Source organism: Neophocaena asiaeorientalis, unplaced genomic scaffold (genome assembly GCF_003031525.2).
Source record: "Neophocaena asiaeorientalis asiaeorientalis breed wild unplaced genomic scaffold, Neophocaena_asiaeorientalis_V1.1 scaffold108, whole genome shotgun sequence".
Taxonomy (NCBI): Eukaryota; Metazoa; Chordata; class Mammalia; order Artiodactyla; family Phocoenidae; genus Neophocaena; species Neophocaena asiaeorientalis.
In genome coordinates, this window is record NW_020173770.1 from 5,429,948 (window position 1) to 5,445,335 (window position 15,388).

Here is a 15,388-nt window from a genome sequence, read left to right on the forward strand (position 1 = left end):
CTTTTTAAATGATGAATAACAACAAACGATGAAAAGACATTATCTTACACTTAACTTGTACTCCTTTTGTGGAGCTCAAGAAATCTATATACAGAGAATTCTGAAATCCAAGGTGAGTATCTGCTAAAGAGGAAATGAGTCTGGTGTGATCCTGAGCGAGCCAGTTAGCTCTGTTCTCTGCTGTCACTACAGATGCAGCCACTAACCTGGACAACCTTCCTGAATGCAGACTTCCAGTCACAAGTGGGGCTTGGAGCAGCAGATCTTCCAACAAGCCACACAAAGAATAAGTTTTACTGATAATGTCATCTACATAACACATGTGGACAGCTTAATTGTAATTACTATTAAGGTAAGTAAACAGTATTTCAAAAACCCTGCATACCCAATGCAACCATTAGACATCCTATTCTGAAAACTACACAAAAATTCAATTCTAAACTTTACTAGCCAGGATTACCAGTAACAATGAAATTGTCACCACATCTTATCTCCATGAGCCCAATCTAAGCAACACTAAAACTGTGGGAAACGAAATATTAAATATTTTCAGAATATAACAGACTATTTCTCAAGTCAAAGCATTAAAATGCATCTCAAAAGTAAATTCAAAAATAGCTTATCCCAATGTGCTAACCCCCGGCCCCTTTCCAAAATCCTGGCAAGATTTTTTTCAAAAACAACTTGGACTGAAACCTGAATATTGCAAACACCCCAAGAGAAACCTTACAGCTGGTGATTGGCCTCTAAGCTTCCTTCTCCCGCCACCATCCTTAAGCATATGTCCCTGAGGCCTGCCTCTCATCTTCTAGCCCAGGGGTCCCCAACCCCCGGGCCATGGACCGGTACCGGTCTGCAGCCTGTTAGGAACCGGGCCGTACAGCAGGAGGTGAGCAGCGAGCGAGCCATGCTTCACCTGTTGCCTCCATCGCTCTCATTACCGCCTGAACCATCCCCCACTCCCGCCTCCCCTCCTCACCGTCTGTGGAAAAACTGTCTTCAATGAAACCGGTCCCTGGTGCCAAAAAGGTTGGGGACCGCTGTTCTAGCCTCTTTAACCTCATGAGTCTCAACCATCTCCTTAGGCTACTGGTTAACCTAGGGTCCATGAACTTGGGAAGGGACCATGAATTAGAATAGGAATTTCAATCAAATTTAAATCCTTCATTTTCACTAACCTCTTGCCTACATTTAACATGCATTTTCTTTTCTTTTTTTTTTTTTTTGCTGTATGCGGGCCTCTCACTGTTGTGGCCTCTCCCGTTGCTCCGGACGCGCAGGCTCAGTGGCCATGGCTCACAGGCCTAGCCACTCCACGGCATGTGGGATCTTCCCGGACCGGGGCATGAACCCGTGTTCCCTGCATCGGCAGGCACACTCTCAACCACTGCGCCACCAGGGAAGCCCTAAAATTCATTTTCTTTACATCACATATATTTAATATTCTGATAATTATTTCAATATAACTGATTTCCTTTGTAATCCTATTTTTTATTTTATACATTTAAAAACAGTATTTTGAGAAGAAGTCCATAGGTTCCACCAGACTACAAACAGTATCCATTATCTAAAATCCAATTAAACCCCCTGGCCCAGACACATATTTCCAAAATATAATGTTCTCCTGTTCCCATCTCAAAAGTACTTGGCTCTGTGCCCTGTTTGCAGACACATCCCTTAGTCCAGACTCATACTCTCCCCCTTCCAGTCTCCCTACTGGCCCCTTCAGTTCTGTCCTGTAGAGTGCCTACTCCATTGAGACTAAATTCCATCACTGATTTTGTTCTTCCCCTAGAACAAGCCTCCTTTCCACCTCCCCCATCTTGTACCAGGGTGGTCTCTGTGTACCACAGAATATAGCAGAAATTATAGTATATCACTTCCTACATTAGGTTATACAGAAAAGACACTACAGTTTCTACTTGAATCATTCTCTCATGCTCTCTCCCTCTCTTGGATCACTTGCTCTAGGTGAAACCAGCTACCACATCACAAGCAGCCCTACTGAGGGGCCCAGGTAACAAGGATTTGAAGCCTCCTGCCAACAACCAGGTGAGTGTACTTGGAACCAGATCCTCTAGTCCCTGTGGAGCCCCCAGCAGTTTGTAACCTCATGAGACCTTGAGCCAAAATCATTCAGCTAAGCTGCTCCTGGACTCCTTACTCTCAGAAACTGTGATAACAAGTGTTTGCTGTCTTAAGCTGCTAAGTTTTGCGGGGATTTGTTACACAGCAGTAAATAATAAACACACTGGGGTTCTACCGTCTTCCTGCTGTTAGTCCCCAGAATGCTCTTAGGAGGCCAGCGACTTACACCAGTCCCTCCAGAACCTTCTCATAGTCCTCTACCAGCCTGAGAGAAACCTATGTATCCCCTAAAGACTTGAGCCTTGGTTCACAGCTGCCTTCTCTCTCCTGTCTCCAGCCACCACCAGCAACTATAACTCCACATGCCAGCCCTTCCAGTACACAACTGGGCATCACAACAGAAATGTAGCCAGACCTCAGATACTACAGGAACTACTTCTTACTGTTCCATCCCATGTTCCAGAACTCTGGTCTCTCTAATCACACAGCTGCTTTTCAAACAGTCCCCTTCTCCCTTATCCTCAATAAGCCTGCCCTTTGTTTTCAGCATGGCTGTCTCTCAAGCCCTCCTTTGCTCTATCAGGTGCCCCTGGTTACACTGGACTCTTACCAAACTAAACACATGGCTAACCATCTCAATCATGCTTTCATCTAACGTTCATATTTATTAATCCCCTCACCCCATGCTTTGTACATAAATGTTCCCAGATATTGGCAAACTTAAATGTGCAAGTAAGCATACACAGGAGTATACTGACCAAATTGGATTTGAATCCACAACTGATCTAACTCTCTGCACTTTTACCCTATTTCTCTTATCATTAAAAAAAAAATTACCTGGAGACTTCCCTGGTGGTCCAATGGGTGAGACTCCACACTCTCAAGGCAGGGGGCCTGGGTTTGATCCCTGGTCAGGGAACTATATCCCACATGCATGCTGCAACTAACAGTCCGCGTGCCGCAACTAAGAGTCTGCATGCCACAACTAAAAAGTCCACATGCTGCAACTAAGATCCCGCATGCCACAACTAAAGATCCCGCATGCCGCAAATAAGATGTGTAGCCGCATAAATAAATAAATGAATATTTTTTTTAATTACCTGGATAATATAGTCACATCCTAATTCATTTGCAACCTCTGTCATTTGTAACATGTACCTCGTTATCTAATCCAGAAACCCCAGAATCAACTCTGACCCCTAACTCACCATTACTCCCCATGGCCAATCTATCCACTTAGTTCTGCCTACATCACCAGCATCTCTCTCAAACCAGCCCACTTCTTTCCTTTGCTGTTGCCACTACTGTCCCAGCAGAGTTCCTGCCAGCATCACTGCAGTGTCCTGCTAACCACGCTTGCCCCTCTCTAAAGTGAGCAGCCCGGCGTCCCTGGTGGCGCAGTGGTTGAGAGTCCGCCTGCCGATGGAGGGGACACGGGTTCATGCCCCAGTCCAGGAAGATCCCACATGCTGCGGAGCAGCTGGGCCCATGAGCCATGGCCGCTGAGCCTGCGCGTCCGGAGCCTGTGCTCCGCAACGGGAGAGGCCACAACAGTGAGAGGCCCGCATACTGCAAAAAATAAAATAAAAAAAAATAAAGTGAGCTGCCAAAACACAGTCTGATCTTGTCACTCCCCTGCCACTCTACCTAACCCTTTTTAAAGCCTTATTCTGCCCTCAGAATAATTTTCAAATTCTTTGGCCTAGAAGATCCTTCACACTGCGTCCCTTACTTGCTTCTCTCACTTCCCCTTCACCATCACAACCCTGCTGAGCTACCTGCAAGTTCCAAATTCGCCACAAATACCACCGCCCTTGCCTCTGAATAAAATGTTTCCTCAACTCCCTTCTCTCCACCTACTGTTTGAGGCTAATTCCTCCTACTCCTTCCTTCATTTTACTCTCAGCTAAAATGTTACCTGCTACAGGTAACAAGGTAAGATACCTCAAAACACTTTCTCAAGCACTCTCCACAGCACCTGGCATTTACATCCCTGAAACTGCACTCTGGGGATTTCCCTGGTGGTGCAGTGGTTAAGAATCTGCCTTCCAATCCAGGGAAGATTCATTGAAGGAAGAGCCATTGTCTTCACAATTATAGCCCTTTTACGCACAGTGCCTGGCACGTAGTAGGTACTCAATAAATGTTAGTTGAATGAATGACAGATACATCCCAGTTTTTTTTAAATCAAACATATGACTCAAATATTGTAGCAAAATGTCCTGTTTTAAAAACACATATCCTTAAAAATTATTTACTTCTGTCAAAGTCTAAGTTTAATGTCATTTTTAAAAGAAGAGAGAAGATTGAATCTAAAACATTTAAGAACTGAGAAACATTATAACATCAAAAATGAAAACTAAAGAACACATTTCCTTCATATAAAAGAATGTTTAATCAAAATGTCACACTCACCTCTGTAAGCAATATTGCTAGCATATCCTGCCTCTGAAAACGTATAGCCAGATGTACCAGAGTATAGCCAACATCGAAAGCCGAAGGACGGTTCAGCAAGCGTACTTCATCTGCAGTGAGCTGACGGGCAATGTCCCCTCCTGATGATTTGTATGCTTCTATAGCAGCTAAATCACCTTCTACAACCCCTAAAACAAGCATCAAGACAGAAAAAAGTTCAATTTTATTTTTCTTCAAAAAGCATAAACCTGTAGCATTCACTCTAAACTCTGATTCTCTGTGCTTCCTGGATCCCGGGGCATCATTTAAATGTCCTATAGAATATAAGGAAAATTGGGCTTCCCTGGTGGCGCAGTGGTTGAGAGTCCGCCTGCCGATGCAGGGGACACGGGTTTGTGCCCCGCTCCGGGAGGATCCCACATGCCGGGGAGCGGCTGGGCCCGTGAGCCATGGCCACTGAGCCTGCACTCCACAAGGGGAGAGGCCACAACAGTGAGAGGTACGTGTACCGCAAAAAAAAAAAAAGAAAAAAAAATATATATATAAGGAAAATTATAGTGTATTCCTTTCCCTACCGCCTGCCGATGCAGGGGACACGGGTTTGTGCCCCGCTCCGGGAGGATCCCACATGCCGGGGAGCGGCTGGGCCCGTGAGCCATGGCCACTGAGCCTGCACTCCACAAGGGGAGAGGCCACAACAGTGAGAGGTACGTGTACCGCAAAAAAAAAAAAAGAAAAAAAAATATATATATAAGGAAAATTATAGTGTATTCCTTTCCCTTTAATTTCCTTCCAGAATTAGAACTGCCTAGTTAGGCACTTACCATCACATTAGTGCTGGTTCCATGCTCTGGTAATGTTTAGAGAAATTATTAGAATATAGTAATTGGATCAAAGATCAACAATCTAGTGTGAATAACTAGACTTCACAAAAGACACTAAGTTCCTGTTCTGGTCCTGGCTCTGCAGAAACCAAGGAGACAGGGATGTGCTTCTCGTTGGTGTTGGGCTGCTTTTGCCCTTTATTTTGCCTTTTTTTTTTTTTGGCGCACTGGGCAGCTTTGCGGTATCTTAGTTCCTGGACCAGGGGTCAAACCCAGGCCCACAGCAGTGAAAGCACCAAGTCCTAACCACTGGACTGCCAGGGAATTCCCTATGCTGCACTTTTAAAGCTGGATCAAAACAAATGCTGAGCCTTCCACACTACTGTTTTGTTAGCTTGGAGACGACTTAGAGCAGTCAAAACTATTTTTAATGTAAGTAAAAGTTAGCAATATTTTGATTTCAGAATTTCTCTTAGCCAAGTCTTCCTTACACCCATTAAGAATTATTAATATAGTAAAACTTGAGCTAGATGATTCTGAACAGAAACAGGCTAAAATAAAACACTATAAACCAGTTGGGGAGTAGAGATACAAAACAAGTATCAATTTTTCCAAATCTATAAAGAACTTTCCATTCCCACTGAACCATGCTATTATTCTTAACACAAATTAATGTTAGGTAATGACAAAAATCCTATTTACTAAGCAGTACAGTACATCTATGGATAATAAAGAGCCTTGGCAAAAAATGAAGGTGTAGGTTAGCTTCAAATTTACCACAAATAGTATTAAACACACACACACACACACACACATACAAGACTGTAGGACTAAATAAGTTTGTTTCCTAAATTACATCAAGAAAAATTTGTTACATAAAATGCTACTACTAGCTAGAAATATTCTTAGGGTACTTTAAAAAAAGCATTTTCAACTGCTATCTTGACTTAGGAATTAGATAAATGAGACCTATTCCTTAGATTATTACAGATCGGTACAATGCAACAAGTTCCCCTGTTATTAAAAATAACAAAGCTTTAAAATGATAATTTCCACATTCACCGAATGCCCATGACACATAAAGCAATATGCTGGGCACTGTGAGAAACATTAACACAGTAAAAACATGATTCCTATACTCAAAACAGTCCTTCATCACATTTGTGAGCCACAAAAAGCCAGCTTCCAAGTTTTCCAACTCTGGGACGAAAGATCCCTTCTGCAAAACTAGATCCTCTCGCCAGAAAAATGACCCCCTCCCCCTGAAACATATATTTTTCAGGTTAACAATCCATGATTTCAAATGAGAATACCTTATAGAAATTTTTATTTTCACAGCAACGTAGGTTAATACATTCCTCAATATAAACACCTAAGGACAGCTATAGCCCCCACTGCAATACATAAAGGACTTCAACACACCCTTACAAGGCTTAGTGCCCTGGAGAAATCACCAAGGCTAAAATGTAATATAGTTGGCATGAGACAAGGGTAGGTGAACCTTCTCAAAAGGGCAAACCTGAAGAACAGACACACAAATCTAAAATCTGCTTAACTTGTTTTAATGAACAGATGAGAATAATCTAGTAGAGCTCATAACTTTTTGAATAGTTTAATGCTGTATATTTTTTTCAAACTGAACATGCCCTACTCCATTTCCTTTTGTGTGTATATATTTCCTTATGAAGGCAACTATTGTTCACTTCAGTTCTATCAAAGCTATTAATAACTATTTCTAGGTGTGTGCAGTATCACCACACCTTTTACAGTTCTTAGCTTCAACCTAAAAATATGTATTTATAAAATTTCTTTGTATGATGTAAGAAATGTTCTAGGCACTTCCAAAAGCAACACAAGGACCAAAAGGTCTGATTTACCTGAAAAGATAAAGAGCAAGACCTGCACAGTACATGTGTATGCGTGTGTGTGTAAATACACACATATATTTTTTTGTTTCCCAAAGACAAAGATGAAGTAGTCTAAAGGTAAACGTCAACTAACTTTGTTCTTTTGGTTGGAGGAAGGGGAGATCTTTTAAATCACTGTCTTCACTATTTTTAGCTAACTCATCAAATAGCTGATGTCTGAAAGAATCTCATCTTAGAAATACTTGCTTAAGAATTCATTTCCTCTCTAATGTTTCTGAAGGATTTCTGTAATTAGAAACTAATTAGCTAGCCGAAGGTGGGGAGGTTTACAGACCAAACAGCACAACAAAGTCAGCAACTGTGCTTTGGAATTATCATTTACAGTCTGCCTTCAAACTAAACGTTTTTAATAAAAACAGAACTTCAAATGATGAACTGCATGGTATGTGAATTGTATCTCAATAAAGCTGACATATACACACACAAACTGGACTTCTATTTGGCCTAATCCAAGACATAAAAAACAATTATTTCCCCTGACCACAAGCTCTGCACTAAACTGCAAATAGGGAATCCTGCCCCGACTAGCATGGAACATACACAGGAGGGTGAACAGGTGAACAGAATCTATTCTGTTCTCTATTCATCACAGCATAAAAAACCTCCAAACTTTCCAGAACATGAAAAACACAAATTTAAGTATAGGGACAAAATAATATTTAAAAGAAAACTATTTTATTGTCTAATGTTTGGGAATATATAATTCCATTCTTTTCACTAACCATAACTTAGAGCTCACAGTTTCAGTTACTGGTGAGTTTTTGGCTACAAAGATGAGTAAATTTATTACAAATCAAATTTCATGAGAATGTCAATGAACTGTCCTAATTTTTGTTGTATCTCTATTACACACTGCTCAAGAGGAGCCAGTGATTAAAGTTTCTTCACAGATGGGTTTTCACTGTAAACATGGTGTCTAAAGAATGTGGCCTATACTGAGATAATTTAAGTTTTAGCTACCACATGTTTTCTACTTGGGGGTGGGGGGGGGTGGGGAAGCATCAGATTATATGCAAAACAACTTAGAAAATGTCTTTGAGTTCTTCACATAACATTACGTTTTTACCACCTTTTAAGATTACGGAATAAAACGGAAAGCCGAAAAAAGTAAAAGAGTTGGTAGGTAGGAAAATACAGTAAATAAATCTAAGTGGTAAAACCTCACTTAAAGTAACAAAGATCAGGAAAAAGCAGGAAAGTTCCAGCAGAAGAGAAAGAGGTGATGTACACATGATTTCTAGGTCACCGACATATCACACTATCTCCAAGAGTAACTAAAGCATCTTAATATGTTGTTTTGAAAATTTAACAAACGTTAAATATTACATGTTCTGTCCCTTCCTCTTCCATGTTATGAAGGCAAATTAAAAAGACAGTTGAGGGCTTCCCTGGTGGCGCAGTGGTTGAGAATCTGCCTGCTAATGCAGGGGACATGGGTTCGAGCCCTGGTCTGGGAAGATCCCACATGCCGCGGAGCAACTAGGCCCGTGAGCCACAACTACTGAGCCTGCGCGTCTGGAGCCTGTGCTCCTTAACAAGAGAGGCCGCGATAGTGAGAGGCCCACGCACCACGATGAAGAGTGGCCCCCGCTTGCCACAACTAGAGAAAGCCCTCGCACAGAAACAAAGACCCAACACAGCCATAAACAAATAAATAAATTTAAAAATAACAACCCAAGCCAAGCTGTAGGATGTTATTTGAGATTCAAAATAGATTCTCAAGAAGATAAATAAACCAAGTGCCCCCTGCTTAAAAAAAAAAAAGACAGCTGAAGGCACTCTTAAGAAGATTAACTTTATAAAACTAACCTGCTGTATCAATATACATTCAAAATTGAGTGAACTACACAGCTAGCTAAGTGGTGGTGCATAATTACAGATAAAGGAAAGTTAATATACTTTAAAAGCATAAAGACCTGAGAGTAAGTGAAATTATTAAAAAAAAAAAGCTCATCTTGTTCTGTAAGCTGGGCCAGGAGTAGAATTTAACATATTTTGAAGTCACGGGTCACAACTCACTGGGGACACTTCACAGCTACTATGGAACTCCGTTGGTTAGAATATGGAGCTGGCTCATAGATGTTTAGAAAACAGACTTATTTTTTCCCCCATATATGGCACCGTTTTCAAAGTTTTGCCTTGTTTCTTTTGACATAAAACCATAATGGTAACTAACTTTGAAAAGAATGCCAAATGGTAAAAAAAAAGCCAGGACTTACCTGAGCCCACATGGGCCAGCTCAACACTACCCTGGAGTTCTATGGTAGCTGTGACATCACAGCATGGTTTATGCTGTGGGGTCAGGGTGGACTTGGAGTCAGCTGGCACAATTTCAGGAGCCCTTAAAGAGAAAAGTTAGTTTTAAGTGGTAATGTTCAGAATGTCCTTTACCATGGTCAGTAGAAAGATGCAGATGTGGTGGCTACGAGGTCTGGGTAGTTTTCCTCTATTCAGAGTTTAATTCACTTAACTGTCTTTGCATATTAAAAAGGAAACTATACCACCCAGTTATACTTTTTCTTCATACTCCTAACCATTTGGCTATAGTTCAAAGACAAACTTGGCTTAGACAGACACAGCAATCTCTTTCAATACTCAAACATGACCTTCTTTTTAAATAAAATGACCTCAATATTTTTAAATGTATCTTAAGTAGACACAAGCTATGGCAATCCCAAAAATAGTTTGAGCAGACCAAACAAGTCACCTCCCAGATGCATTTTTTACATAATAACCAAAGGCAACAAGTTAAAATCTACCATTTCTATTCCTAGAATAGTGCTACTGAACAACAATCTTTTCAAAAAAACCAAGAGATGAAAACCACAAATTGGAAATAAATTCTTAATCTAATCTATGCTTTATCACGATGGGTTTCTATTCAATTCATTCAATAAACTTACTCCATTATGAAAACATTTATTGATTGACTGATTGATTGCCACACCGTGCGGCTTGCAGGATCTCAGTTCCCCAACCAGGGATTGAAAGCAGTGAAAGCCCAGAATCCTAACCACCAGGCCACCAGGGAACTCCTGAAAATATCCTCTTCAGAAAAATTAAAAACTCAAATTATAGGGAAGTCAAAATAATCTCTAAATAAGGCCTTTAAATGTTCTATTATTAACCATGACAAACTATGCCAAATGCAGCTTATACTTTGGTGCTCTTACCTCCTTAAATCTTTGATCAGATTGTTAACAACCAAACTGCTGTGAAAATATAAATCCCCAAAGTCATGAAAAAAAATACCTGAATTGATAGAGTACATTCATAAGAAAGAAGATCTTGCCATGCAGGAAGAATTACTGCTAAAAGCACAATGGAAGGATATAAAGGAACATGTCACAAAGTTATCTTTGGGAAGGTGATCAGAGATGAGGATCAGTGTTAATGGGTTAAAGATGAATGTGAGTTACAATCAGAAAGGTTACTTAAAATATTGCCCAAAAGTCAACTGAAGGGATATTAAAGTTCTTAAAATCTGAGGTTCTGGTCAAATAAAATAGTATACGTCAAAACCACATTCTGCACTAAAACCAAGTCCAAAAGTTTTTGACTTCAGGTAAAAATTTCATCTGTCAAGTTATCCTGGCCAAATTTGAAACCAAATATTAGACTTTTAGAATTATTCTATTTTAGATTGGCCTTCTAAGAGGAACGGAATAGTCTAGCCACTCTCTTTTACCAGTGAGAAAATTAGAGGATAAATAAGCTTTTTAAAAGGGACGGACAGATAAAGAAGAAAACCTCTCACAACATAACTTTATACTATTCAGATTATGTCCATATAACTCTTCTTCTAGCCAAAAATACTGATAGAATTAAGACAGAGAATCATCAAATTGGAAGAGATATTTAAAAGTCAGTGCATCTTGACGTGGTCCCCAAGTAGAAGCACAAACCAAGAAAGTCCCTATAATGCGCTACTGCAAGAGAAGGTTCCACAGCTTCCGTCAATGCTCATGGCCCCACAACTATCCACATAAAACTATGGATCTACCACCGAATGGTAGATGTTTCCCCAAAGAGTTTCAGGCCCATACCAACAACCCATCAGAATCCTCACTATGGCATGTCTAAAACTGATTTTCATGTTTTCTACATTTAGGAAAAAATGATACTGCTATCCAACCCAAGTGTCCAAACAAAAAACCTGGGCATCTTTCTTAACTCTCCCCTCAGCCCCAATATCAATTCTTCCAGGTTTTATCCATCCTACCTTTTTAAAGTCTCTCTCAAATACATCCCCCTTACCCCATTTTCCACTGCCTCCACCTTAGGTAAGGCCGTACTCTTTCTCACCTGGATTGCTATAATTTCCTCCTTAAAAGGTCTGCTTGCCTCCACTGCTGCCCCCTCCCAATCTAGTCTCTAGGCTATGACCAGAGTGAGCTTCCCAAACCACAAATCAGATTAAGGCAGTCTCCTTCCAAATGTTTACCATTGCCCTTACATTAAGAGCGAAAATCTTCAACCAGATGAACAGGCCTTGAAAGGTCCAGCATTATCCTGCAGCTATTTCTCACAGCTCCCATTCTATACTCCAGCCCTATAGACTTCTTTCAGTTGAATGGATGGGCCATGCTCTCTTGCCTCTGAAGTCTTAACAAATGCAATTCCCTCTGACAGAAGCACTCTTTTCCCTCTTCTAAGGTTTTGGCTTAGATGTCATTTCTTCCTGAAAGCCCTCTCCAAATGTCCAAATGAGATTAGGGTACATACTCCTCCTCTAACACCCTATACTTCCTCTCCTGAACTTATCACACTATTATTGACCTGTTAAATTATTTCTTCACTGGACCACAAGCTCACTGAGAGCCCTGACTTCTTTCCCGGTGCTTGGAAGCACACTCAATGATCGTCTGAATGCATAAATGAATGGACGAACAAACAAATAAAAGGTGAAAATGAAGACAATTCTGAAAAGCAAGTGGAGGGTGGAGCAGGTTGGACATTTGTCTTTTGAGATTTTAAGATATCTAATAAAGCCATAATTGTTTAAGCAAAAGTGTGATACTGATGTAAAAAAAAAAAAAAACTAACTAAAGAGCCTTGAAACAAATGAAGCAGAATCATTTTATATATGACAGAACCACCCAAATCAATGGGGGAAGAATTTAATAAATCATATTAACGGAAATTATCTGTAAAAAATATTTTAATCCTTAGTTCAATCCAAAAAACTGTGAAAAACAAAGATAAAATGTTATAACTCTCCCCACAAAAAAAAGGTAAAGAAAATGTGCAAATATGTCTGGTATATATCTTTAATATATACATTATTTATATTCATATAGACTTGATACAACTTGATAAAATCACAAAGGAAAATGGACAAAAGACATAAATCAACAATTCACAGAAAAAAATACAAATGACTAATTAAATGAGATAGCTTGCCTCCATTAATAACAAACATCAGCAAAGATACAGCTATACAGGTACTCTCTTACACTGATGATGAGAATATAATCAGTACAGTCCTTCCACGCAGCAATTTACCAACATGCACAAAATACCTCTGACACGTTTCCATCATTTGATCCTGTTACCCCATTTCTGGGAACCTAAGAAAATCATTAGAAATGCTGACGATTTTGTTCATCAAAACACTATCAGAATAAAAAATTTTCAAATAACCCAAAGGCCAATAATAAGGGCTATGTTAACTTAAAGTACAGCAACTCGAAGTCATATTACACATTCATTTTTTTAAAGATGAAAATATTTTAATTACTTCAAAATGTAAAATTCAACAACAAAAAAGAATGTACATTATTTCCGTTACATAAAAATAAATATTAAAAAACTGAAAATACAAATATGAGATTTCCTCTAGATAGTAATATTATAAACTATATTTTTTCATAGCTCTTCTCACCTCTGACATACTCTGCAATGAGTATGCTCTGCTTTTATTATTTAAAAATAAATTAAACCCTTATATACTGTTATAGGAAGTCAGTATATAATGCCAAATTTGATAAAACAAGAAATACTGCTATGTCCATCAACAGATGAATGGATAAACAAAATGTGGCATATAAATAAAATGGAACATTATTCACACTTAAAAAAAGGAAGGAAATTCTGACAGTTACAACATGGATAAACCTTGAAGACATTACACTAAATGAAATAAATAAGCCGGTCACAAAAGGACAAACACCACCGTATGACTCCACTTATATGAGGTACCCAGAGTAGTCAAATTCACAGAGACAGAAAAAAGAATGGTGGTGGCCAGGAGCTGGGAAAGGGGGACTGGGGTGTTACTGTTACTGTATACAGTTTCAGTTTTGCAAGGTGGAAAAAGTTCTGCACACAGATGGTTGTTATTGATGGTTACACAACAATGTGAATGTACCAAAGCCACTGAACTGTACATTTAAAAGCAGTTATGATGCCATATTTTGTTACGTATGCTTTACCACAATTTTTAAAAGGAAAAAAGGATAAAAGGACATTACTCAGAGATATTAGAGGTCCTGCTTCAAACGTCACCTATGTAATATCCTCCCTCCCACGAAAAAGTAAATGTTTAAATTTCATCTAATCACATCCAAATTGAGACTTATTCTGTAAAACGAATGGCCTAGCCTCTGAAAATGTTAATGACATGAAGAGTAAACAGGAAAAAAAAAAAACCCCACCTGAGGCACTATTTAGATTAGAAGAGATTAAACAGATAAAACAACTAAATAAAACGGATTATCCTTGATGGAATGGGGTTGGAGCAATAGCTATTAGTGAAACTATTGGTGAAATTGAATATGGACTTCCAATATTAGAGTTTCTGGATAATTATATTGTGTGAATATGTAGGGAAAATGTGTTTTTAAAACATACAAGGCTACGGGCTTCCCTGGTGGCGGCAGAGTGGTTGAGAGTCCGCCTGCCAATGCAGGGGACACGGGTTCGTGCCCGGGTCCGGGAAGATCCCACATGCCGCAGAGCAGCTGGGCCCGTGAGCCATGGCCGCTGAGCCTGCGCGTCCGGAGCCTGTGCTCCGCAACGGGAGAGGCCACAATAGTGAGAGGCCCACGTACCACAAAAATAAATAAATAAATAAAAATACAAGGCTGAAATACTTAGGGGCAAAATGTCATGACATCTGTAGCTAACTCTCAAATAGTTCAGGAAAAACTCATACAGAAAGACAAATAGAGCTCGCAAATGTGGCGAAGTACTAACAATCAGAAAACCTAGGTCAAAAGCATTCGGTGTTCAATGTATTATATTTGTAACTTCTCTAGTGGTTTTGAAATTTCTCAGAATGAAAGGCTGATGGGGAACAGCAGTGGTTACCTCCACAGATAAGGACTGAAGGTGGAGGGAAGAAAAAGAAACTTGCTTTTCTTTATAAACTCCTTCTATAACTGCTTGATTTTTATAACCCTGTGCATAGTTTAATTAATGTTTAAAGTTAAAGTTACTTTCTGGTAAACAGTAAAGGTCTCTGGAGTCTAAATACATCTTTTTATACTTAATATTTAAACGATACTTTTGGATTCCATAATTCAATGTGTTCATTTAATATAGTGCTTTTAAAAAAATGACAGCCTTTACTCAATGATGCATATTCAAGTGTCACTGTCATACAATCGAGGCTCACCACACATGTTCCTTTTCTCAGCATTAGGAGGCACATTATTAGTGGGCAGGCCTGTGTAATCAATCATTTCTAAAAGCCAGGAATTACGTCTCAGGCAGACTAAAGGCAACCAGAAGGATACTGCAGGGGCTCTATTTCTGCCACTGCTATCCATTTGCCTTGACACGCTCATTCCTAGAAGCTTCTTTCATATCCCAGATGTCAGGAAGCACTTTGAAAAGCCAGACTAAACTGGCCAGGGGGAATAAAATGTGTGTGTATTCTCTACAGATTAGAATCTTACACTGCTGAGAATTCCCACAATTCACTTAAAAATCATGACATAAAATGTTATTTTAAATCCAGAGTTCCAAAAGCACAAGAGGAAATCCTTTGAAACTTGAAAACAAGACAGAACTAGCTGAAGATAATACTCCTTTCACAGTGCTAAAAATAATTCTATTACCTGTAATATCAACTACCTGGGACAGGAAGGAGATTCACAACCAAGAATGTGTATGGAGTGAAAAGTCACC

At 39.6% G+C, this 15,388-nt stretch overlaps 1 protein-coding gene across 3 annotated transcripts in view; it reads right to left on the reverse strand.

The window, feature by feature from the left end:
* The window catches only part of ZRANB1 (zinc finger RANBP2-type containing 1), a 68,668-nt gene that overhangs the window by 20,236 nt on the left and 33,044 nt on the right, over window positions 1-15,388 (reverse strand). For 2 of the 3 annotated variants that reach the window (XM_024751536.1, XM_024751537.1), the window contains one exon: window positions 4,504-4,691. In XM_024751536.1, the coding sequence (XP_024607304.1) occupies window positions 4,504-4,691 (188 nt within the window). Of the gene's footprint in view, window positions 1-4,503; window positions 4,692-9,474; window positions 9,597-15,388 lie in introns of all 3 variants that reach the window. The other variant, XM_024751538.1, reaches the window with a different exon arrangement.